Source organism: Myxine glutinosa, chromosome 11 (genome assembly GCF_964187855.1).
Source record: "Myxine glutinosa chromosome 11, kmMyxGlut1.1, whole genome shotgun sequence".
NCBI classification, from domain to species: domain Eukaryota; kingdom Metazoa; phylum Chordata; class Myxini; order Myxiniformes; family Myxinidae; genus Myxine; species Myxine glutinosa.
In genome coordinates, this window is record NC_136271.1 from 89,159,897 (window position 1) to 89,185,755 (window position 25,859).

Here is a 25,859-nt window from a genome sequence, read left to right on the forward strand (position 1 = left end):
TGAGATTGTGGGGGTTGTTGCAGGAGGAGAGATGTTAGTTCTGTGGGAACGGTGCAGCATGCACTGAGTGCATGTTCAGTCACATTGGCAGCAGGACAATACAGGTGGCGACATGATCAGGTGCTGGCGGTGGTGGTGCAGATGGTGCAACAAGAGGTGCTGAGTTCGAGAGAGAGAAGAGTGGAGGGGAAGTATATATGTATGTATTTATATAAAGAAGCTGATTCACCCAATCAAGATCGAGTTATTTAAACGTTGGTAAACTATCAAGAAGATTGATTAAAGCTGCAGAAATAATTAACCCGAGAGTGCACCACGGCCATGATGGACCAAATAGCCTCATTGCCTTGTTTGATTGAGGTCAGTTTCTGGATTTTCATACGTAAAAACACTCATACAGAGAATTGCTTTGCTAGGGGGGAGGGGAGGGGGAGATATATATATATATACTGTATATATATGACTCCATGGTAAGATCTCCAACCTTTAATTGAACAAACAATGACTCAACGTTTCGATTAACAACATGTGAAGCCACACGCCTCCGTTAATCTTCCTCAACAGTGATAAAATCATCTCAACATCCCCTTATATGCAAAGTGGGCGGGGTATATGCAAAGTGGGGTGGGCAAAGCTGGACAGCCAATGAAACCGTATCACACCGCTCTCGGAGACGTTATTGACAAAATTCAAAAATCAACCGCATATTAACGGTTCAAAATAATCCTGTAAGCAATGCTGGATTATAACTCAAGTGTTTAGAAAATCAGGAACAATCATTACATTTAATTAAAAGTTAAACTTGTAAACAATTAAATTGTAAATTAATTAAAACTGAATATATTAAAGCAAAATTTTTTTTTAAGATCAAATAAAATTGCAATAATATCAAGATCATCAGATGTGGCCCTCTGCGGTAAAGGGGAATGCGGGAAAGGCGGGGGTTATAGGGGGGGATAAAATGGGGGGGGGGGGGACCAGAGGGGGGGTGGAAGCGGAGGGGGGGTTTGGGAGAGGGGTGGTTTGGAGGGAGGGGGGGGGAGGGGGAGGGGGCAAATTGTCCGAATAAAAACCTTGTGTGAAAAAAAACCTTGTTCCTGTGGTTGTGGAGCTGAGTATGTGGGTGAAACCGGGAGGACCTTAGGTCAACGTATTGCTGAACACCAAAAAGCATTTGAATGTAATTATCCCAGCAGATCTGCTATTGCCAAACACGGCCTTTAGGAAGGCCACACACCTTTATGGGATAGGGTTAATATTTTGGGTTCCACACCCAACAGAAACAGAAGACGTGTTTTGGAGGCTTGGCACACAGAAGAAACTGTTACCTCGATCACACAAGAGGTGCTTGACTTACCGGTAGCGTTTGACCCACTCTTGTATAAACGAAGCAGGCATTCCGTTCTTTGAACAACGAGTCCACATAATATGTCACACAAGGTTTTTATTCGGACAATTGTGAACTGAGTACCCTCGTCCCTCTATACAAGGGGAAAGGTGACGTTCTGGAGTGTGGCTCGTATCGAGCGATAAAGTTATTGGAGCATGGAATGAAGGTATTGGAAAGGGTGTTGGAGAGGAGGATAAGGAAGAAGGTGAAGATCGACAAAATGCAGTTTGGATTTATGCCAGGAAGAGGAACGACAGACGCGCTCTATTGTGAGGCAGTTGCAGGAGAAGTACATGGAGAAGAGGAAGAAGTTGTTTCTTTGGTTTGTTGATCTGGAGAAAGCATTCGATAGGGTTCCACGTCAAGCATTGACATGGGCATTGAGGAAGTTAGGAGTCGAGGAATGGTTGATCAGAGTCGTGATGGCAATGTGCAAAAGAGCGCGCACAGCTGTAAGGACGAAGGACGGGAACATTGGTGAGTTTGAGGTGAAGGTGGGAGTGCATCAGGGGTCGGTACTAAGTCCACTACTATTTGTAGCTGTGATGGAGGTGCTGGCTCAGAACATAAAGGAGGGTTTACCGTGGGAGTTGTTGTATGCAGATGATCTGGTGTTGATTGCGGAAAGTATGGATGGACTGAAGGAAAATATGAACAAGTTGAAGGAATGTATGGAGACAAAAGGTCTGAAGGTGAATATCGGAAAGACTAAGGTGATGGCAAGTGGTAAAGCATGTGGTGAGGTGGAAAGAACTGGGAAGTGGCCATGTGCTGTGTGCAGGAAGGGTGTCGGAGTGAACTCCATTCAATGTACAATGTGCGCTGAGTGGGTTCATCAAAAATGTAGTGGTCTGAGAGGGTCATTAACCAGTGTGGCAGCTACATTCAAATGTAAGGTGTGCCCAGAGGGAGCTGCAGATGGAGAAATGTTGAGTTGGATCTTGGAGACGGCGTGAAGCTGGAAGGTGTGAAAACATTTTGCTACCTTGGAGACATGCTGAATGGAGAAGGTGGATCAGACTCGGCAACGGTTGCTGGAGTGAGATGTGCATGGAAGAAGTTTCGGGAAGTGAGTGGCATGCTGATGAGGAGGGGAGTGTCGTTGAAGCTGAATGGAAAGGTGTATGCTGCATGTGTGAGAAGTGTTGTGATTTATGGGAGCGAGACATGGGTAATGAACGAAGAGCAGCAACGAAGGCTGGAAAGGGTGGAAATGCGAATGGTTCGGTGGATGTGTGGAGTATCGTTGAGAGAGAGGAAGACAAATGATGAATTGCGAAAGATGATGGGAATAGAGGTTGTGATGGATGCTGTGAAGAGGAACATGTTGAGATGGTTTGGTCATGTGTTGAGGAAGTATGAAAGTGACTGGTTGAGAAGAGTGATGTAAATGAATGTAGAAGGAAGTAGAGGACGGGGAAGACCGAGAAAGACTTGGCTAAAGATGGTGGAAGAAGAAATGCGGGCAAGGGGGTTAACAAGGAGAGATGCAGAAAATAGGGCAAAATGGAGAAGATTGTCATGGGGGCCGCAAGTCTAACCCCCGCTCTAGCAGAGAAAATGGCCTTAAAATGTATGTTGTTGTTGTTTGTATATACTAGGGCATGCCCGTACTATATATATATCTAAAATTATATCCCCCCCCCCCTCTATTTACATGAAATGGTTTGGTCCATTCGCAAAGCCAAAGCGAACGGCTTGCGAGTACGGTGACAATCCCCCCCCTCTATTTACATGAAATGGTTTGGTCCAAAGCGAACGGCTTGCGAGTACGGTGACAATCCCCCCCCCCCCCTTCTATTTACATGAAATGGTTTGGTCCAAAGCGAACGGCTTGCGGAGTTTGGTAAAGAAATCGCCATAGCGTGCACAAACGCGCAGGAAAGCGAAGGAATCGCAAATTAGTTTTAATTAGTTTTAAAACATAGTTTAACGCCCGAGCGAGTTTAACGCAATCGCAAATCGCATCGCAAAGCGAAAGAATCGCAAATTAGTTTTAATTAGTTTTAAAACATAGTTTAACGCCAACATAGCGCCAACATAGTTTGCCGACGGGAAATAAATGAATACGCTCTCAAATGTGCCGTCCGAGGCAGAGTCTGTCCGCCACGTTCGGCACACGTGATAGCTCGCTGCTCTCTGATTGGTTGAATCGTTTTTTGGACATAGCTCGGTAACTACTTCTCCGATTAATTTAAAACCTTGAAAAGGCACATCCTCGGGTCCCCAGCAATATACCTGGCAAGTTTCAAGTATATCGGACCGGTAGTTGTCGAGAAACAGCGGTCGCATACAGACACACACACACACAGAGATTGCTGGAATTATAGATAGACTAGGGCATGCCCGTACTGTATCTATATCTAAAATTATATCCCCCCCCCTCTATTTACATGAAATGGTTTGGTCCAAAGCGAACGGCTTGCGAGTGGTGACAATCCCCCCCCTCTATTTACATGCAATGGTTTGGTCCAAAGCGAACGGCTTCCGGAGTTTGGTAAAGAAATCGCCATCGCGTGCACAAACGCGCAGGAAAGCGAATGAATCGCAAATTCGTTTTTATTAGTTGTAAAACATAGTTTAACGCCAACATAGTTTGCAAACGTGAAATAAATGAATACGCTCTCAAATGTGCCATCCGAGGCAGAGTGTGCCCGCCACGTTCGGCACACGCGATCGTTCGCTGCTCTCTGATTGGTTGAATCGTTTTTTGGACATAGCTCGGTAAGTAATTGTCCGATTAATATGAAACCTTGAAAAGGCACATCCTCGGGTCCCCAGCAATATACCTGGCAAGTTAAAAGTATATCGGACCCGTGGTTGTCGAGAAACAGCGGTCACAGACAAACGTACAGACAGACAGAGATTACTGGAATTATAGATAGACTAGGGCATGCCCGTACTATATATAAGCTAGGATTACTGGAATTATAGATAGACTAGGGCATGCCCGTACTATATATAAGCTAGGACGTGCCCGTACGTGGGTGCCCGTTCCTTGCAAAAAAAAAAAAACTGCAAAAAAAAAAAAAACTGCAAAAAAAAAAACAATGGTTTGGTCCATTCGCAACGACCACAGAACCCCCCCCCCCCTCTATTTACATGAATGGTTTGGTCCATTCGCAAAGCCAAAGCGAACGACCACAGAACCCCCCCCCCCCTCTATTTACATGAATGGTTTGGTCCATTCGCAAAGCCAAAGCGAACGACCACAGAACCCCCCCCCCCCTCTATTTACATGAATGGTTTGGTCCATTCGCAACGGCAAAGCGAACGGCGAACGGCTAAATCGCCATAGCTCGGTAAGTACTTGTCCGATTAATTTCAAACCTTGAAAAGGCACATCCTCGGGTCCCCAGCAATATACCTGGCAAGTTTCAAGTATATCGGACCGGTAGTTGTCGAGAAACAGCGGTCACAGACAAACGTACAGACGTACAGACGTACAGAGATTACTGGAATTATAGATAGACTAGGGCATTGCCCGTACTATATCTATATCTAAAATTATATCCCCCCCCTCTATTTACATGAAATGGTTTGGTCCAAAGCGAACGGCTTGCGAGTGGTGACAATCCCCCCCCTCTATTTACATGCAATGGTTCGGTCCAAAGCGAACGGCTTCCGGAGTTTGGTAAAGAAATCGCCATCGCGTACACAAACGCGCAGGAAAGCGAATGAATCGCAAATTCGTTTTTATTAGTTGTAAAACATAGTTTAACGCCAACATAGTTTGCAAACGTGAAATAAATGAATACGCTCTCAAATGTGCCATCCGAGGCAGAGTGTGCCCGCCACGTTCGGCACACGCGATCGTTCGCTGCTCTCTGATCTGATTGGTTGAATCGTTTTTTGGACATAGCTCGGTAAGTAATTGTCCGATTAATATGAAACCTTGAAAAGGCACATCCTCGGGTCCCCAGCAATATACCTGGCAAGTTAAAAGTATATCGGACCCGTGGTTGTCGAGAAACAGCGGTCACAGACAAACGTACAAACGTACAAACGTACAAACGTACAGACAGAGATTACTGGAATTATAGATAGATATATATGTTTTTATATATGTACATGCATTTATATAAGTCTATGTTTCATATTTGTACATGTTTTTATATATGTATATGTTTTTACATATGTATATCCACTATATGTATATATATATATTTTTCTATGTACATGCATTTATATGTGTAAGTTTTTATGTATGTATATGTTTTTATTTATGTATGTGTATATATATATATATGTGTATATATATATATATGTGTATATATATATATATGTGTATATATATATATATATATATATATATATATATATATATATATATATATTCCTATGTACATGCATTTATATTTGTATATGTTTTTATATATGTATACGTTTTTATATATGTATGTGGCGGGCCACGTGAAAAGGGGAAAAGGGGGCTTATGGGTGTTCCTTGTGTAAACTGACTTTTCATCGTTTTCTGACCACCCGTAAACCCCCTTTTTACGTGGCGCGCCACGTATATGTTTTTATATATGTATATACACTATATATATATATATATATTTGGCACCCGGAGCAACGCCTATTTTGAACATATTTTGTATACGTATTTACATTTGGAAGCAGCATGGATTCTTTCTCACATAATTACCACATCCCACGCTCACCTGTGAATTTGTTTAGCCTTTAATGAGCTTGTATATTTCAGAGATGAAAACCACCAATTGAAAAACTCTCACCTTGTAATAAGCATTCCACTGCACCACCTTATTCCACTGCACCACCTTATTCCACTGCACCACCTTATTCCACTGCACAACCTTAATCCACTGCACCACCTCATTCCACTGCACCACCTCATTCCACTGCACCACCTTTTCCACTGCACCACCTTTTTCCAAAGCACCACCTTATTCCACTGCACCACCTTATTCCACTGCACCACGTTATTCCACTGCACCACGTTATTCCACTGCACCACGTTATTCCACTGCACCACGTTATTCCACTGCACCACCTAATTCCACTGCACCACCTTATTCCACTGCACAACCTTATTCCACTGCACAACCTTATTCCACTGCACAACCTTATTCCACTGCACAACCTTATTCCACTGCACAACCTTATTCCACTGCACAACCTTATTCCACTGCACCATCGTATTCCACTGCACAACCTTATTCCACTGCATCATATCACCTCACCTCATTCCACTGCACCACCTTATTCCACTGCACCACCTTATTCCACTGCACCACCTTGTTCCACTGCACAACCTTATTCCACTGCACCATCGTATTCCAATGCACAAACTTATTCCACTGCGCCACCTTATTCCACTGCATCATATCACCTCACCTCATTCCACTGCACCACCTTATTCCACTGCACCACCTTATTCCACTGCATCATATCACCTCACCTCATTCCACTGCACCACCTTATTCCACTGCATCATATCACCTCACCTCATTCCACTGCACCACCTTATTCCACTGCACCACCTTATTCCACTGCGCCACCTTATTCCACTGCATCATATCACCTCACCTCATTCCACTGCATCATATCACCTCACCTCATTCCACTGGTGACCTTATTCCACTGCACCACCTTATTCCACTGCACCACCTTATTCCACTGCACCACCTTATTCCACTGCACCACCTTATTCCACTGCACCACCTTATTCCACTGCACCACCTTGTTCCACTGCACAACCTTGTTCCACTGCACAACCTTATTCCACTGCACAACCTTATTCCACTGCACAACATTATTCCACTGCACCACCTTATTCCACTGCACCACCTTATTCCACTGCACCACCTTATTCCACTGCACCACCTTATTCCACTGCACCACCTTATTCCACTGCACCACCTTGTTCCACTGCACCACCTTGTACCACTGCACCACCTTGTTCCACTGCACCACCTTATTCCACTGCACCATCGTATTCCAATGCACAAACTTATTCCACTGCGCCACCTTATTCCACTGCATAATATCACCTCACCTCATTCCACTGCACCACCTTATTCCACTGCGCCACCTTATTCCACTGCATCATATCACCTCACCTCATTCCACTGCACCACCTTATTCCACTGCACCACCTTATTCCACTGCACCACCTTATTCCATTGCACAACCTTATTCCACTGCACAACCTTAATCCACTGCACAACCTTATTCCACTGCATCATATCACCTCACCTAATTACACTGCACCACCTTATTCCACTGCACCACCTTATTCCACTGCACCACGTTATTCCACTGCACCACCTTATTCCACTGCACCACCTTATTCCATTGCGCAACCTTATTCCACTGCACCACCTTATTCCATTGCACCACGTTATTCCACTGCACCACCTTATTCCACTGCACCACCTTATTCCACTGCACCACCTTATTCCACTGCACCACGTTATTCCACTGCACCACCTCATTCCACTGCACCACCTCATTGCACTGCACCACCCCATTCCACTGCACCACCTCATTCCACTGCACCACCTTATTCCACTGCACCACCTTATTCCACTGCACCACCTCATTGCACTGCACCACCTCATTGCACTGCACCACCTCATTGCACTGCACCACCTTATACCACTGCACCACGTTATTCCACTGCACCACCTCATTCCACTGCACCACCTCATTGCACTGCACCACCCCATTCCACTGCACCACCTTATTCCACTGCACCACCTTATTCCACTGCACCACCTTATTCCACTGCACCACCTTATTCCACTGCACCACATTATTCCACTGCACCACCTCATTCCACTGCACCACCTTATTCCACTGCACCACGTTATTCCACTGCACCACCTCATTCCACTGCACCACCTCATTGCACTGCACCACCTCATTCCACTGCACCACCTCATTGCACTGCACCACCTCATTGCACTGCACCACCTCATTGCACTGCACCACCTCATTCCACTGCACCACCTCATTCCACTGCACCACCCCATTCCACTGCACCACCCCATTCCACTGCACCACCCCATTCCACTGCACCACCTTATTGCACTGCACCACCTCATCCCACTGCACCACCTCATTGCACTGCACCACCTCATTCCACTGCACCACCTCATCCCACTGCACCACCTCATTGCACTGCACCACCCCATTCCACTGCACCACCTCATTCCACTGCACCACCCCATACCACTGCACCACCTCATTCCACTGCACCACCTTATTGCACTGCACCACCTTATTGCACTGCACCACCTCATCCCACTGCACCACCTCATCGCACTGCACCACCTCATCCCACTGCACCACCACATTCCACTGCACCACCTCATTCCACTGCACCACCCCATTCCACTGCACCACCTTATTACACTGCACCACCTCATCCCACTGCACCACCTCATACCACTGCACCACCCCATTCCACTGCACCACCCCATTCCACTGCACCACCTCATTCCACTGCACCACCTTATTGCACTGCACCACCTTTTTACGCCGTGGAATATTTTAGCATAAAGTTGTTTGTTAATTATTTCTGGTCTGTTTTTCTTCGTGGTCACTTTTAATGTAAACCCGCTAACATGCACAACAACACTACAGAAGCACGACTAACCAGGTATCTGCGATTGTGTTTTATATTTAAATGCTTAAAGGGACTCACAGCGATTTGTTATTTGCTTCAGGTATGCAATTATCAGGTGGGTGTGATGATGAAATCCAGGCCAGTTGAGGGACGTTGAGGTCGATTACATGTTAGTTTGACAAATGGATGGATGATTGGGTGAATTATGTGGTTGTTGTGTGAGAGAATACAACTACACATGGGGCCGAGACCTTGATGGTGTGTATCAGTTGATCATAATCATCTTCCTGGAGACACACCCTGAGTTCCACTGAACCTGCTTTGTCGACCTCTGATAATAAAAACCTCTTTGCCGGTTCCTTGTGCAATTTGTTTCACTTGCCAGGGGATTCTGTGCTTCAATATCGTCTTAGATTCTGCCCTACACATCTCATTCCCGCCTTTGGTAATATGATCATCGAATTCTGCTCGAAAGGCACCCTCTCACCTGACCCCTCCCTCCCCCAATGTATAATTACAGGTGCTCTATACATGTGACTTCGCTTCTCTCTGGTCGCAACTCCTATCTAGATGTATGATAGGCTAATGCCGTCTGTCTGTCTGTCTGTCTGTCTGTCCTGCCTTGAAACAGAAACACACCTTGGAGAGAAACAATGTTCTGGTTGATCGAAACATTAAACATATGGGGAAATTATCATTTTTTCAATCGGAACAAGAATTGGACATGGGTGGTGTATAAGGCAACAGACCGCTGCTTTGATCGCTTCTGAATTTTTTTGTTTTTTATTTTATTTACTGTTAATAAATACGCCACGATATACAGTATCGTGGTAATAAATATGATTTTTGGAATTTCAAAATACTCTATATAAATTAGGCTCATGGTGTCTGTCTGTTTTCCCCTTGAAACATGGACATACTTCTCGGATACAACAAATTACATAAAACTAATTGCTTCAAATTAATCCACGTATGAGAAATTTATAATTAAATAAAGGTTGCTTGAAATTAATCCAAACCGATGGGAACATTGTAATCGGCTACTTCCTCGTTTAGCTCTTTCAGCCAACGCAAGAATAAAAAGCCACCTTTAGAGGCCATTTTTCCCCGCAAAGCGGGAGTTGGCCTTTTTCGGGGACCGTGGTTGTTGTTGTTGTTTTTTTGGTCCCCTTTTTGAAGCAATGTTTTACGGCCGGATGCCCTTCCTGCCGCCAACCCTTTTTGTCGCCTTTTACGACAAACAGGGAATTACCAGTGAACTGGTACTCAATTAGCCGACCTCGGAAGCATGACAGGCTGAATCAACCCCCCTGGCGTTAATTCAGCGATCGACCGGGATTCGAACCCAGGATCCTAGGATCCCAAGCCGGCACCCTAGCCGCTAGCCCAACACCAGGGAGCCAACGCAAGAATGAAAGGCTTAATTTTTATATTGTGGTATATTTACCATAAGCTTCTAATATTGTCTATTAAACCCGATGAGTATCCCTTCTCTTCATTTTGTCGTTTTCGGGAGGCAGGTTGGGTGTGAGGAGGACAACATTTTTACATTTTGGTGAAGATCCGGACCCAGACCCGAATTTTTTTTCAGTGATTCTTCACCAATGAGAGATTGGGCCACAAACGAGAGATCGAGCATCTCAAAAAGTTGCGGACGAGTTCTGACAAAACTTTTGATGTCCGAGTTTGTTTGACGACGAGAACAAGCCGACTCGATTTTGGTTCAGACTCGGGTCCGAATCCAGATCCGAGCTATCGGTGGATACAAAACGTCAACTGTTCAGCCTGGCGGAGGTATGCCCTCCAGGTATGCCCTCTCGCAGGTGCTGTTGTAGTTATTTTATTTATTTGATACTTATTTGTAGCACGCTCACCTCTACTGTCTGACTTCAAGCTTGATTTCCATCATTAACATCCAAAGAACTCGCCTGGATATTGTTTATTTCTTTTGTGCAAAGGAAATAGTAAATGAAGAAAATTCATTTTGTGAAAGCACGAGCAAAAGTACCCGTCCCTTTACCGACGGTTTAATCAAAAGCCTCACTTACCCCCTCACCCACCTTCTCCCCCACACCGCTTACCTCGGCCGCACGTCCCTTGCTGCTCGAAACATTTCCTCCCCACGATATCCCTGGCTCCCTACTGGTTAATTTACCCTGCGAAGATTGCTTTAACCCCATCGTTAGCCCAGGTTAAAAAAGGAAATTGTAATACCCTCTGCCACCACCACCAGGGGGCGCTACCCGGTACACATTTATGAAATAATTTTACAATGGAAATTATTGCCTGTTTGTTATCAGTTGATCACATGGGATTGCATCCCACTTATTACATTAGTTTCTCTTCATCTGGTTTAATGTCCTTGTCTTTAAGGTAATTTGTGGACAAATATCTCTGTTGGTCTTTGATGAGAATATTAATTATTAGATTAATTTGTTGTGTAGCTAGCTGATGTTGTGTGTTCAGGTGACCTCATGTTGGTGGCCAGTGGGTTGCTTGGTGCATGTTAAGGTGACCTCATGTTGGTGGCCAGTGGGTTGCTTGGTGCGTGTTAAGGTGACCTCATGTTGGTGGCCAGTGGGTTGCTTGGTGCATGTTAAGGTGACCTCATGTTGGTGGCCAGTGGGTTGCTTGGTGCGTGTTAAGGTGACCTCATGTTGGTGGCCAGTGGGTTGCTTGGTGCATGTTAAGGTGACCTCATGTTGGTGGCCAGTGGGTTGCTTGGTGCATGTTAAGGTGACCTCATGTTGGTGGCCAGTGGGTTGCTTGGCGTGTGTTAAGGTGACCTCATGTTGGTGGCCAGTGGGTTGCTTGGTGCGTGTTAAGGTGACCTCATGTTGGTGGCCAGTGGGTTGCTTGGTATGTGTTAAGGTGACCTCATGTTGGGTGGCCAGTGGGTTGATTGGCGTGTGTTAAGGTGACCTCATGTTGGTGGTCAGTGGGTTGCTTGGTGTGTGTTAAGGTGACCTCATGTTGGTGGCCAGTGGGTTGCTTGGCGTGTGTTAAGGTGAACTCATGTTGGTGGCCAGTGGGTTGCTTGGTGTGTGTTAAGGTGACCTCATGTTGGTGGCCAGTGGGTTGCTTGGCGTGTGTTAAGGTGACCTCATGTTGGTGGCCAGTGGGTTGCTTGGCGTGTGTTAAGGTGACCTCATGTTGCTTGGCGTGTGTTAGGGTGACCTCATGTTGGTGGCCATTGTGTTGCTTTCCCTATCTGCCTGTTATCTCCTGTATTTGTGTCTCGTCTCAACGTAAGTAGGTGTGTGGATTATTTTGTGTGTGTGTAAGTGACTCATGCTGTAAGGGTGGCCTATACCAAAAGGGGTCTTTCCAATCTAATCTAGAAATGAAAGGGTTTGCTGTTTATTAAGGTTTTTGGGCTCTTTGTGCTGTCTTTTCATGTCTTTGTCCGATTGGAAAGCCACAAAGCTTTGTACACTTCACCAGTTGTCTTACGGTACTCACTGTCACCTGACCGATTGTCAGTGACGACCTTGTAAAGAGCAATCGTGTGTATTGCAGCGAACTCGAGGAAGGCTTTGCCCCCCTTGGTTGATGACTCACAGATAGTATTCAAGAGCTACAACGACCCCACTCAAATCATATGGGCAAATCATATGGGCAAATCATATGCCCATTCAGCAGTTTGTTTGAGTGTTTTTGTATCTACAATGCAGAACCATGAAGTTTGGTTGCCATAACTCAACGGAAAATGTGACATGTGTCTAACAAGTGTTCCCTCTCCCATGATTCAACAGTTGCTGTATGTGTCTTTGTACATGAAAAGCTGGCATACCCTATGACCTGTTCTACAACCACCACGACTCGCCATTTGAAACAACGCGATTCATGTTTAACTACTCTTACTATAATGGACCAAATATTTCCCACCTTATTGTGGGTTCGGTTTGGGAACCTTTTTAGCCAAAGTCTTTCACCAACCGGCTCGCCATGCCGACATTCAATTGAAAGTGCAGGAATTTGAAATTTGTTCAGGATCCGGCGATAACTTGCTGACTCTTTGTGAAGCACACCACAGGACCTTCAACATCCAACGGTGACGAGTGCTTGCAAACGGATCGTCCAGCTTAACGTCCATCTGAGGGATGGCACTCACATTGATGGCTTAACGTCCATCTGAGGGATGGCACTCACATTGATGGCTTAACGTCCATCTGAGGGATGGCACTCACATTGATGGCTTAAAATCCATCTGAGGGATGGTACGCACATTGATGGCTTAACCTCCATCTGAAGGATGGCACTCACATTGATGGCTTAACGTCCATCTGAGGGATGGCACTCACATTGATGGCTTAACGTCCATCTGAGGGATGGCACTCACATTGATGGCTTAACGTCCATCTGAGGGATGGCACTCACATTGATGGCTTAACGTCCATCTGAGGGATGGCACTCACATTGATGGCTTAACATCCATCTGAGGGATGGCACTCACATTGATGGCTTAACGTCCATCTGAGGGATGGCACTCACATTGATGGCTTAACATCCATCTGAGGGATGGCACTCACATTGATGGCTTAACGTCCATCTGAGGGATGGCACTCACATTGATGGCTTAACATCCATCTGAGGGATGGCACTCACATTGATGGCTTAACGTCCATCTGAGGGATGGCACTCACATTGATGGCTTAACATCCATCTGAGGGATGGTACGCACATTGATGGCTTAACGTCCATCTGAGGGATGGCACTCACATTGATGGCTTAACGTCCATCTGAGGGATGGCACTCACATTGATGGCTTAACGTCCATCTGAGGGTTGGCACTCACATTGATGGCTTAACGTCCATCTGAGGGATGGCACTCACATTGATGGCTTAATGTCCATCTGAGGGATGGCATGCACATTGATGGCTTAACGTCCATCTGAGGGATGGCATGCACATTGATGGCTTAACATCCATCTGAGGGATAGCTCTCACATTGATGGCTTAACGTCCATCTGAGGGATGGCACTCACATTGATGGCTTAATGTCCATCTGAGGGATGGCATGCACATTGATGGCTTAACGTCCATCTGAGGGATAGCTCTCACATTGATGGCTTAACGTCCATCTGAGGGATGGCACTCACATTGATGGCTTAATGTCCATCTGAGGGATGGCATGCACATTGATGGCTTAACGTCCATCTGAGGGATGGCATGCACATTGATGCCTCCTCGCCTTGCCTACGTAACACCAGTATGACAGTTTATACCTCAGCCAGGATTCGAACCATGGACAACTCAGAGGTAAATGTACATACGTCGAGGCTATCCTACCAGCCCATACCCCATTAGTGAACATGAGTGGAATATATGGGAAAAAGGAAGTATTAAATGGAATATTTTTAATTTATGAGTTGGACTATATACAGTCATGTGAAAAAGTAAGTACACCCCAAACTTTACACTTTACAGTTTTGCCTTTTTCAACATATTTCAACATACAGCTGTTTGATCTTCATTTCAACAATATTGATAGATAAACGTGATATAATATAACAAATATCATGAAACATTTACATTTTGTAGTCAATTGTATAATTTAAATAAACATAAATGCAAATTTCGCATGTGGAAAAAGTAAGTACACCCCTACATTTATCACTACTTCAAATACCTAAAATTAGAATCAGGTGCAACAGCTCAGGTGCAAATGATTAGAACATCGTTAGAGAGGATCTTGGAGGAGCCTGTCATATTTAAACCTCAGACATTTAGTTTGGTTTGCTCTTTGTTGTTGAAGTGTGTGGCGTCACCATCCCTAGATCAAAAGAGCTCTCTGAGGCCTTCAGAAAGAAAGTTATAGATGCCGACGAGTCTGGGAAGGGATTTAAAAAGATCTCCAAACAATTTGAAATCAATCATTCGACTGTCCGGAAGATCACCTACAAGTGGAGAAGATTCCAAACAACTGCCAACTTGTTCCGGCCAGGCCGCCCCAGCAAGTTCAGCCCGAGAGCAGACCGCAAGATGCTGAAAGAAGTCTCTAAGAACCCCCAGAATGTCATCACGGGACCGACAGGTAGCTCTTGCCACTGTTGATGTCAAAGTGCACGAGTCTACCATTAGAAAGAGGCTGCACAAATTTGATCTACATGGGAGGTGTGCCAGGAGGAAACCTTTTCTGTCGACAAAGCACATCAGGGCAAGACTAAAGTTTGCTAATGAACACTGAGGCAAGGACCAGCACTTCTGGAACAATGTGCTCTGGACAGATGAGTCAAAGGTAGAGCTATTTGGCCACAGCACCAGAAGACATGTTTGGCGAAAAACCAAAGACAGCATTTGACCACAAGAACCTGATACCAACTGTAAAGCATGGTGGTGGAAATATTATGGTTTGGGGCAGCTTTGCTGCATCAGGGCCTGGGCAGCTCACCATCATAGAATCCACGATGAATTCTTCATTGTACCAGAGGGTGCTTGCGGATAATGTGAGGCCATCTGTCGGAAAGTTGAAGCTCAACCGAAGGTGGACCTTGCAACACGACAATGACCCTAAACATGCCAGTAAATCCACCAAGGAATGGCTGAAAAGAAAGAAATGGAGGGTTCTGGAATGGCCAAGTCAAAGCCCGGATCTAAATCCCATCGAGATGTTGTGGGGGGATTTGAAACGAGCTGTGCATGCAAGAAACCCCTGAAACATTGCACAGCTGATATAATTCTGCATGGAGGAGTGGGCAAAAATTTCTCCTAGTCGATGTCAGAGACTGGTGGACAGTTATAAGAAACGCCTACTTACTACTTAAGGTTGTTTCTGCCAAAGGGGGCAATAGCACCTATTAGAGCCAAGGGTGTACCTACTTTTTCCACATGCGAAATTTGCATTTATGTTTATTTAAATTATACAATGGACTACAAAATGTAAATGTTTCATGATATTTGTTATATTATATCACCTTTATCTATCAATATTGTTGAAATGAAGATCAAATAGCTGTATGTTGAAATATGTTGAAAAAGTCAAAACTTTACATGGGGTGTACTTACTTTTTCCACATGCGAAATTTGCATTTATGTTTATTTAAATTATACAATGGACTACAAAATGTAAATGTTTCATGATATTTGTTATATTATATCACCTTTATCTATCAATATTGTTGAAATGAAGATCAAATAGATGCATGTTGAAAAAGTCAAAACTTCACATGGAGTGTACTTACTTTTTCACGTGACTGTATGTATATTTAGTTAAAATTGGACCCTTAATTATTTCGTGCAACTGAACATTTTCATTTTATGATTAATGGTTTTAATTGCATTAACTGAAGGAGGGATCGGGGGTTGTGCGTCGGAGAATATACCCGTGAATAAGATCTTACACAAACCTAACACGCGAGAGGCAAGGAAATTGGTGTCTTTCAGTCGGGCTTGGAACTCTAATCAGATGGCAGGGGCGACCCAAGAGGATAAGGTTGTTTTCGGTTTTAGAAGGAAATAAAATCTTGCCTCATTGCTCTTAATGATAAATTATTAACGAGATTGATTTATCTTTCCCACCAGGCAGAGTATATTAACAGGCTTAGAAACCGGTTGGAAACAAATAACAGACCAGCGATGTTCTATGGATTCGCTGTGTTGTCCAAAAATATATATTAAAAAAAAATTAAAGAAAGACAATCAAAGCTGCTGTTTTCATCTGGAAGAGAATAAAAAGTCCAAAAATGGTACAATGTCCAGATTGCCAATGCAGAAGACGTGCCCTCATAATGGAATATTTCCATCAAGTTGTATCTCGCGTGCTGCCTGCTAGCCCCGGGGTTGAGGGCACTCGCTCGGCGGGGTAGTCAGCAATGCATGTACAAGGAACTTACACACATGTTCAAAGCATCTGCTGCCTCTAACCATGGCCTTCTGCTCTGATTCCACAGCTTGGCAGTTGTGTGCTCAACCGAAACGCTTCAAGGCACGTGGAATTGAAAGGACGCTCTCCAGCGCCTGCGGATCCATAAAACCCGGGCCTCTGACTGCGTCGCAGCGAAAATGCCTTCCCAGAGAAGGTTTCTGCTCTGTTTTTGCGTGGCTCTAAACCTCTTGTCTGGCAAGCCCACGTCTGCCTTGGATATTCCTTTGAATTGTGAGTATAGCTTTTTCACATGTTCATTAAATGGTTGACATTTCAAAGCGCATGGTCTGCCCTAATTGTGGCCTGATTGACTAATTGGTGCAAAAATTTCAAGTACTCCGAGTTTTTGTTTTACATAATTTTGGAAAACTTGCAAAATATCTGTAAATGGTGTGCAAGCCTCCATGGCTTCTGTTACAGCATGACATCAGTCCGTTTCAATAAAGTGTGGATATCTACCATATAAAACACATTGTCAGTTTGTGTGTTTGTACAGATGTCTGTCTCCCTTTATAAGGGAAGGTTTTGAAGACCAATCATTTAACATGAATGTGTGTTCACTATGGTCTATTTTTTGAGGATAAAACAAACTTGAAAAACATTTTCCATAAAAGAGTAACTATGTGTCATCTATTTTGGAATTGTAGATGGTGGCTTGCTAACCGAGCCTCAAGGGCGGTGTACAGAAGCGTTTTTTTTTTATAACAATAAATACAAGGTGCAGGGAGGTGTAATTCACTGCTCATGATGTGCAACAAGTGCAGACTAAAACGAGTGTTAATTTACATGCATAGGGTGTATAATAAATAAAGATATAAGCACACCTGACACTAGGCCGAGGCTTCAGACTTTGGCACGCTCACGAGACTGCACTGTCGAATAAACTGTTCCAACCCGTGAGGTTTGACGGGCTTTTTACTCGTGTGTACATGTATATGTATGTGTATATATAATATGTATACACAATTCTCAGGAAGGAAGGCTTATTGCATATGACGACATGTATTGCAGTCAATCTTATCAATAGATCGGTTCGTATTTGGTGTAGATTGAACTATGTGGGCCAATTATTCAGCCACTGGACTTAGGGGACGTTAAATCAAATATCATCAACACTCCCACCCATCGGGTCAATTTTAGAGTCTTACCTTCTCCACCCTAACAGTTGACCCACCTGTTTATATATAACCAGCTCCGAAGCGTGTGAAGCATGTTTTCTTCGTGGGTCATGTGAAAAAATGGTATAATTAAGAATTTTTTAAAATCTGATTTCTAACGAAACTGTTTCACCTCTGTTGGTGTTCTCTGAACCTCTGGCTCTTGATGCAAGTGAACCCAGGGGTTATGAAGTGTTTGTCGTCCCCATTGTGCTGATAATTCATGAAAAATAACGTTGATGTCTAATAATATCTCCGTCTTGTGTATGATGTACATAAAAGTTCCTCCATGAGCCGCAATGAACATATTACATGCATGGTACTTTTTATAATATCTGTAAACTCCTCGAGTCCATTCACCTTCTCTTTGCATTGACTTTAGTCTACATGTTGTTGTTTTTAAGATACCTCCCACAATCACATGTTAATTATCTGTAGCCATGGTGACTTCCATTACTGACGATCTGTTTTGATTTCAGATTTGGCGCGTCATTGTCACCGGAAATGATTGTCCTCTGGCAGTTTCACGCACTTGCTCTTTCACTGTGTGGATGAAATACACAATATGTTTTTGTCCTTTCTCTCTCTCACCAAAACTTCCTACTTTCTTTCTTTGCACTCATGCCTCCCGGACTACAGCAAAACTCTTAGACAAGTGTAAGTTGGGTTTTCCCTCACATCGTACTGTTGCAGTCACAAAATGTGTGGCTTGTGTACATGTCTTGCGGATACAAAATGTGCGGTTTGTGTACATGTCTTGCGGATACAAAATGTGCGGCTTGTGTACATGTCTTGCGGATACAAAATGTGCGGCTTGTGGACACAAAATGCGCGGCTTGTGTACATGTCTTATGGACACAAAATGCACAGCTTGTGTACATGTCTTGTGGACACAAAATGCGCAACTTATGTACATGTCGTGCGGACACAAAATGCGCAGCTTATGTACATGTCTTGTGGACCCAAAATGCGCAGCTTGTGTATATGTCTTGCGGACACAAAATGCGCAGCTTGTGTACATGTCTTGTGGACACAAAATGCACGGCTTGTGTACATGTCTTGCAGACACAAAATTTGCAGATTGTGTACATGTCTTACGGATACAAAATGCGTGGCTTGTGTACATGTCTTGTGGACACAAAATGCACAGCCTGTGTACATTTCTTGCAGACACAAAATTAGCAGATTGTGTACATGTCTTGCGGATACAAAATGGGTGACTTGTGTGCATGTCTTGTGGACACGAAATTTGCACATTGTGCACATGTCTTGCGGACAAAAATGGCGCAGCTTGTGTACATGTCTTGCGGACACAAAATGCGCAGCTTGTGTACATGTCTTGTGGACACAAAATGCACGGCTTGTGTACATGTCTTGCAGACACAACATTTGCAGATTGTGTACATGTCTTACGGATACAAAATGCGTGGCTTGTGTACATGTCTTGTGGACACAAAATGCACAGCCTGTGTACATTTCTTGCAGACACAAAATTAGCAGATTGTGTACATGTCTTGCGGATACAAAATGGGTGACTTGTGTGCATGTCTTGTGGACACGAAATTTGCAGATTGTGCACATGTCTTGCGGACAAAAATGGCGCAGCTTGTGTACATGTCTTGCAGGCACAAAATGCGCAGCTTGTAAACATGTCTTGAAGACACAAAATGCGCAGCTTGTGTACATGTCTTGTGGACACAAAATGCGTGCCTTATGTGCTTGTCTTGCGGACACAAAATGTGCAGCCTGTGTACATGTCTTGCGGACACAAAATGCGCAGCTTGCGGACATGTCTTGCGGACACAAAATGCGCAGCTTGTGTACATGTCTTGCAGACACAAAATGCGCACTGCCTGTGGAACTGGAGCCGCATACCCACTGAATGCCTGCTTTCTTGATTATTTATTTGATATTAAAAACACATTGAGTGCTTTGCAAATACAATCTGGAGATGCTTGCAGTGAAGTAAATTATGCCAATATTGAAGTTTTCTATTTAATGATGTGGTGTCTTTTGAAGTGCCTTAGCACCACAACCGCCCACCACAATAATGGACCTCTTTGCCAATGACAGGAGGATTCATTTTATTACAAAGCCATTTTGAGCCATTGATGCAATCGCTTCCGAGAAGATGCTAAGAAGATCGACCTCGGATGGAGCTGCCTCTTTCTGCCTCAAGCAATATGGCTTTCATTGCCATAAGTTATTGGCACAAAAGCGGCTCCTCTGAAAAATATATCAAAAGAAAGCTTAGAAAGTGCTTGTGTTAAATCCGGTAACTCATTCAGTGAAAGAAAAATCTTTGAGACACCAAAATAGAAGGATTCAAATGTAACTTTATTATTCATGTGATTGCTTGCCTTGGAAGCATTCATCAAATATGAATAAATCTAGTTTACATCCGTGGCATTTGTTGGTGTCTTGGCAATTCGGTTCTTGGTTTGCAATTCCGCACAATGACGAGCAGTTCCATTGTGCATTGCAAATAGTCTTTGATCTTTCTACTTTAAATCTTCTTCTTATCCACTGTTCACAGTTCAGCAGCCACCGACCATCACGGAGCAGTCTCCAAAGGATTACATCCTGGATCCTCGTGATGACATCGTTATTCGTTGTGAAGGAAAAGGGAAGCCTCCTCCCAGGTACGCACATTGTTACACGTCACACGTGAAGCAAAAAGTGGGGTTTAGACCTGTTCACTTGTGTCTATCCGTTTGTCTGTCTACAAGCATCAGTTTATGATCGAGGAACAACTTGCCGAGATTGGCAAATCTCGCGAGATCTTGTCGGGGCGGTCACGGTTTTTCGAAGCTGTCCACGATCTTCACGCACGCTCGAAGTTAAGAAATTGTTCACAATTCTATTTTTGTCGAAACTGTATTTATCTTACGTGTGTGTACCTATAGTGTGTCCCTCGGAAGACTCGATGTTAATCTTTCGTACCTGTATAAAATAGTCGAGTATTTTGTGCCGTGCGGCCTAGTTGTTGAAGCTTCCGACCTTGAGGCTTGGTTCTCTCCGGGCATCCAAAGTGAAGTTATTTTTCCATTCGTGTGTTTGTCAAATTTCAACTCGTTATTTTATCGTCTATGCGTCATTGTTTGTTTATAGTTAGTTTTGGTTTGAATTTCCTGTAACTCGTAATTAATTAATCGTGTTCTGTTTGCTCCGCGTGTGCGGCCTTGTACCCTGGGGCTACCCCCGTCGGTGGTTGTTAACTTAAGTTCCCTACTTCGTGTTTTGCTTGGTTCTTAGATTTTTCCCTTCTCCCCCGAACATCTACTCTTTGTCCATCGTTTTAAATCTCCACCCCCCCCCCCCCCCCAAAAAAAAAACACCAAAAACATTTATTTCCTTTTCTCCACGTGTGCTGTTTCGGGTGCTTCTGTCCACATGTGCTGTCTAGCCCCGCCCCCATTATCTCCTTGCATTACACCTTTTGCCCTGTTCACGTGACTCGTGGTTGTCCCTCTCGGCCCTCTCCCCATTGGTATTTTGTGAATATAGGATTGTTCTTCACGGTTCTGTTTAAATATTATTTAAATATGTTTAAACTTTCCCCTGCAGTTTTATTCAGTGGTATATTACAACACTCTGTTTTTCTTCCTATTTAAAAGGCTTTTTTCAATTTCCTCTCCAACTCATTCCACTTCAAAAAAATAAAATTCACTCTATTATAATTCAAAAATCACTACATGTTCTAAATTCACATTCATTCCATCCCTCCTCCATCGTTCTTAATCGGATCGCTAACTTGAAAATCCCAATAAACCCAATTTGTCATAAATGTTCGTCTTTCATTAATGATCCACTTTCTAAACTCCCCCCTTGCCTCTCCACTCCTAAACTCCCCCTTGCTCCTCCCCTCCTAAACTCACCCCTCACCCCTCCCCTTCAAAACTCCCCCCCAACCCCTCCCCTTCAAATCTCCCCCCATACCATTCCTCTCCAATTCTCCCTCCTCCACCCTCATCCTTAAAGCTCCTCCCCACTTCGTCTCCCTTCTATCTCAAACCTTCTACTTTCCTCTGCCCCCTCCTCAAACAACCCCACACTGTGCCTCATCCCATCACCATCAAACAAGATGGGGAGAGAGGGGGAAGGACACAAACACAACATTTGAGAGCAGGGACATCGAGAGATCTGTGGGAGGGAGAGGGCTTTGGGGTGGGGGGCATGGGAAGGGGGGGGGGGGTGGGAGAGGTATAAACCATATGGACACTGCAAGGACTTCCAGGAAAGAAGTTGGAATTAAAAAAAAAGTGGATCTGGGGTGAATTAGCGGGGGTAGAAAAGATCAAGGTTTTGGATGGGGGAAGATAAGAGATGATGGTGAACAGCTGTTTTAAAGACCTGGAGGGAGGAGTGGGATTGAAGAGAGTGGGGGAGTTTGTTCCAGAGGCGGGAGAAAAGAGGAATGAAAGAGTGAAGGTGAGCAGAGAGCTGAGATTTCGGCAGTTTAACCATAAGAGGGTTGCTGGCAGATCTTGTGCGATCTGGAGGAATATTTGGGGGACAGAGCACAGATGGAGCTGGGGGAGCAAGGCCAGAGAGGAGTTGGTAGAAGACAGAAAGACCACCAACCTGCCTGCGGTGAGTGAGTGAAAGGCCCTCGGAGATCGCTTCATCGCGGGAGATTCCAATGATTCTGAAAGCTTTGGTTTCAACAGCGTGAAGCCGAGCTAGGTGTAAGGCAGGAGCACCAGCCCAGAGGGGGGGAACAGTATTCCATTGAGCTGTGGATGAAAGCCTTGTATGTGGTGAAGAGCTCAGGTGTGCCAAGGAAGGACTTCGCACAACGGAGGATGCCCAGTCGGCGACTGGCTTTGGAGGCCAGCTTGGAAATGTGGTTTTCCCAGGAAAGATCCTGGCAGATAGTGAGACCCAAAAGCTTGAGCGACAGAACTTCTTGGAGAGGATTGTTGACAAAGTAGATGGGAGTGTTGTCCAGTCGGTTTTTTCGGAGAGACATAGTAAGAGTGTGAGATTTGTCAGGATTGAAAGACATGTTCCACCTGTTTGACCAGTATGTGATTTTGTCCAGGTCTTCAGAGAGTGAGGAGGCTGCAGACTCCCGATCTGAGGGAAGAGGAATGGAGCGGCAGAGAGTGGAGTCATCAGCAAAGAGATAGAGAGGATTTTCCAGAGAGTCGGAGAGATCATTGATAAAGACCAGAAAAGGCACATGGCCCAGAACACTACCTTGGTGGACTCCAGCCAGAACAGGAAGGGGAGAAGAGAGAAATCCATTCAGGGCCACACGTTGACTACGACCAGAGAGGAAGTCCGCAAGCCATGTGTGGTGATTTCCATGGATACCATAGGAGGAGAGTTTGGTTAGCAGAGCTGGGTGCCAGACCGTATCGAAGGCACGTGACATGTCAAGGGAGACAGCTCTGATTTCCTGTTTGGCATTGAGGACCTCCATCCATTGTCGAGACAGCAGAAGCAGCATGTCCAGAGTAGAATGACCTTGTCTGAATCCAAATTGATGATCGGAGATCAAGCAAATTGGAGAAGAGGAAGGATTTGATATCCGAAGCAATGATGGATTCCATGACTTTGCTGATAATTGGGAGCAGGCTGATTGGTCTGTAGTTGCAAGGATCAGATTTTGCACAGTTTTTGTGTAAAGCGGTAATGTTTGCTGATTTCCAAGATTCTGGCAGATGACCTTGAGCAAAGGAGAGGGTGAAAAGAACAGAGAGAGGGTGAGATAGAGCAGCAGAGCAGGATTTTAGGACCCGTGGGCTGATGCTGTCTGGTCCAGTTGCAGAATCAGAGTCGAGGTTTGACAAAAATTCTCCACCTTGTCAGGAAAGAAGGACACAGAGTCCAGGAGCAGTTGGGTTCGACTGGGTAAGGTGGGAACAGAGAGAGATAGGTTTGGGACACAAGATTTTGAGGCAAACACAGAGTTGAGGCATTCGGCTTTGTCACGTGTGGTGTTAACTGTGTAGCCATTTGAGGTAAGGGTGGGGATGGAAGGGGAACAAACACCAGAAACGGATTTGACCAGACGCCACCAGGATTTGGAGGATTGAGACAGGTTTGAGAGTTCATTCTTGAGTGTGGAGAGATAGTGCTTCCTGGCACTCCTGAGGGTAGACACAAACTTGTTCCGAGCTTGGTGGAAGGAACTGAGATTGCCTTCAGTTGGATTAGCCTTCCAAGAGGCAGAGGTGCTTTTGTTATGTTCGACTGAAAACTAAAGAAATACAAATGTGGATCCAAAAAGATTTTTTTATTTCAACAATTTTCTGGAAGAAATGATGCATTATTTGAAAAAAGTGCAAGGGTGCCAATGTGCTGTGCCTGTGCCAAGTTTGAACAAAATCGGACCATGCATGTCCGATAAATGGATGGAGACACGTTTAAGTAACAAAATGGCTGCCAGTCGGCCATCTTTGATCGCATCGCGAAGCAAAACGATGCCCATATGTATATCGTCATGTATTGTCTTTGTGCGAAGTATGAGCAAAATCGGTCCATACATCTCCGAGATATGGTTGCAGACGCACGGATGGACGAGACCAAATTCATAAGCCCCTGTTTTGGACTAAGTCCAATGGGGGCTAATAAGTGTTGTTATATATCCTTAAAGGGAACGCAAACGCTCAGACCACCTCAACTCTAATGTATCCCTTGCTACCTTACAAAATAGATATGACGCGTCTTTTTCCAATTTCCGATTTATGAATTCGGTAATTTTGCCATTAAAAGATGAAATAATCTTCCTCTTCATGATTACCCGTGACGTCATGTAGTTAAAACAACCACAACTTCAGTGTTGTCTACAGGTAACATCAAGGAGTGATTTCACCCAAACGGCGAATAATTTCTTCAAATATGCCGGGTTGATGCATCCTCGGTGGTTGTAGTAATACAAACCAAGAGTGTGTCATGCTACACCAATGGTGGAAAGATCCAAGGGTTGCCAGAAATTGGTCGAGGTTTTTCCGAAATACCCGAGTGTGGTTCAGGCCTAGGAAACGTTCGCTTTTGTCCTTGGAACAATTTACAGAGCACTGCTATGTACCAACACGGTGTGTACCCCGATTTAGAATAGGTACACCGTATCCCTGTGCATCGTAAGAGGCGACCAAGGGTTGGCGTCAGGAAGGGCATCCGGCCAAAAAAACATTGCCTCAAACAGGGAACCATGATTCAGATTGTCATGGGGCCCGCAAGGCTAACCCCCGCTCTTGCGGGGAAAATGGCCTTTTTTTTTTTTTTTTTTTTGTATACAATATCGAGGCTCGTGAAAGAGCGAACATTAATCACACAAAAAGACAAACAGACACATAAAACAAATAACATCGGGAGCGGTAGACAAGATGGGGAGAGAGGGGGAAGGACACAAACACAACATTTGAGAGCAGGGACCGAGAGACATGGAGACATCGAGAGATCTGTGGGAGGGAGAGGGCTTTGGGGGGGAGGCATGTGAAGGGGGGGAGGCATGTGAAGGGGGGGAGGCATGTGAAGGGGGGGGGGGGGGGTGGGAGAGGTATAAACATATGGACACTGCCAGGATTTCCAGGAAATAAGTTGGAATTTCAAACAAGGTGGATCTGGGGTGAATTAGTGGGGGCAGAAAAGATCAAGGTTTTGGATGGGGGAAGATAAGAGATGGTGGTGAACAGCTGTTTTAAAGACCTGGAGGGAGGAGAGGGATTGAAGGGAGTGTGGGAGTTTGTTCCACAGGCGGGAGAAAAGAGGAATGAAAGAGTGAAGGTGAGCAGAGAGCCGAGATTTCGGCAGTTTAACCATCAGAGGGTTAAAACGATCATTCATTCATTCATTCATTGTTAAGTACCAACAGATATGGCTAGATGTTGTGGTTATCTG

The 25,859-nt window shown here is 44.6% G+C and overlaps 1 protein-coding gene across 8 annotated transcripts in view; it reads left to right on the forward strand.

Moving 5' to 3' along the window:
* LOC137437105 (neuronal cell adhesion molecule-like) overlaps nt 1–25,859 on the forward strand; it is a 361,237-nt gene that overhangs the window by 180,701 nt on the left and 154,677 nt on the right. For 5 of the 8 annotated variants that reach the window (XM_078786852.1, XM_078786854.1, XM_078786851.1 and 2 more), the window contains 2 exons: nt 16,877–17,082; nt 20,545–20,650. In XM_078786852.1, coding sequence (XP_078642978.1) covers nt 16,989–17,082; nt 20,545–20,650 — 200 coding nt within the window. In that variant the 5' untranslated portion in view covers nt 16,877–16,988. Of the gene's footprint in view, nt 1–16,876; nt 17,083–18,558; nt 18,666–20,544; nt 20,651–25,859 lie in introns of those variants that run through there. The other 3 variants (XM_078786857.1, XM_078786856.1, XM_078786849.1) reach the window with 3 other exon arrangements.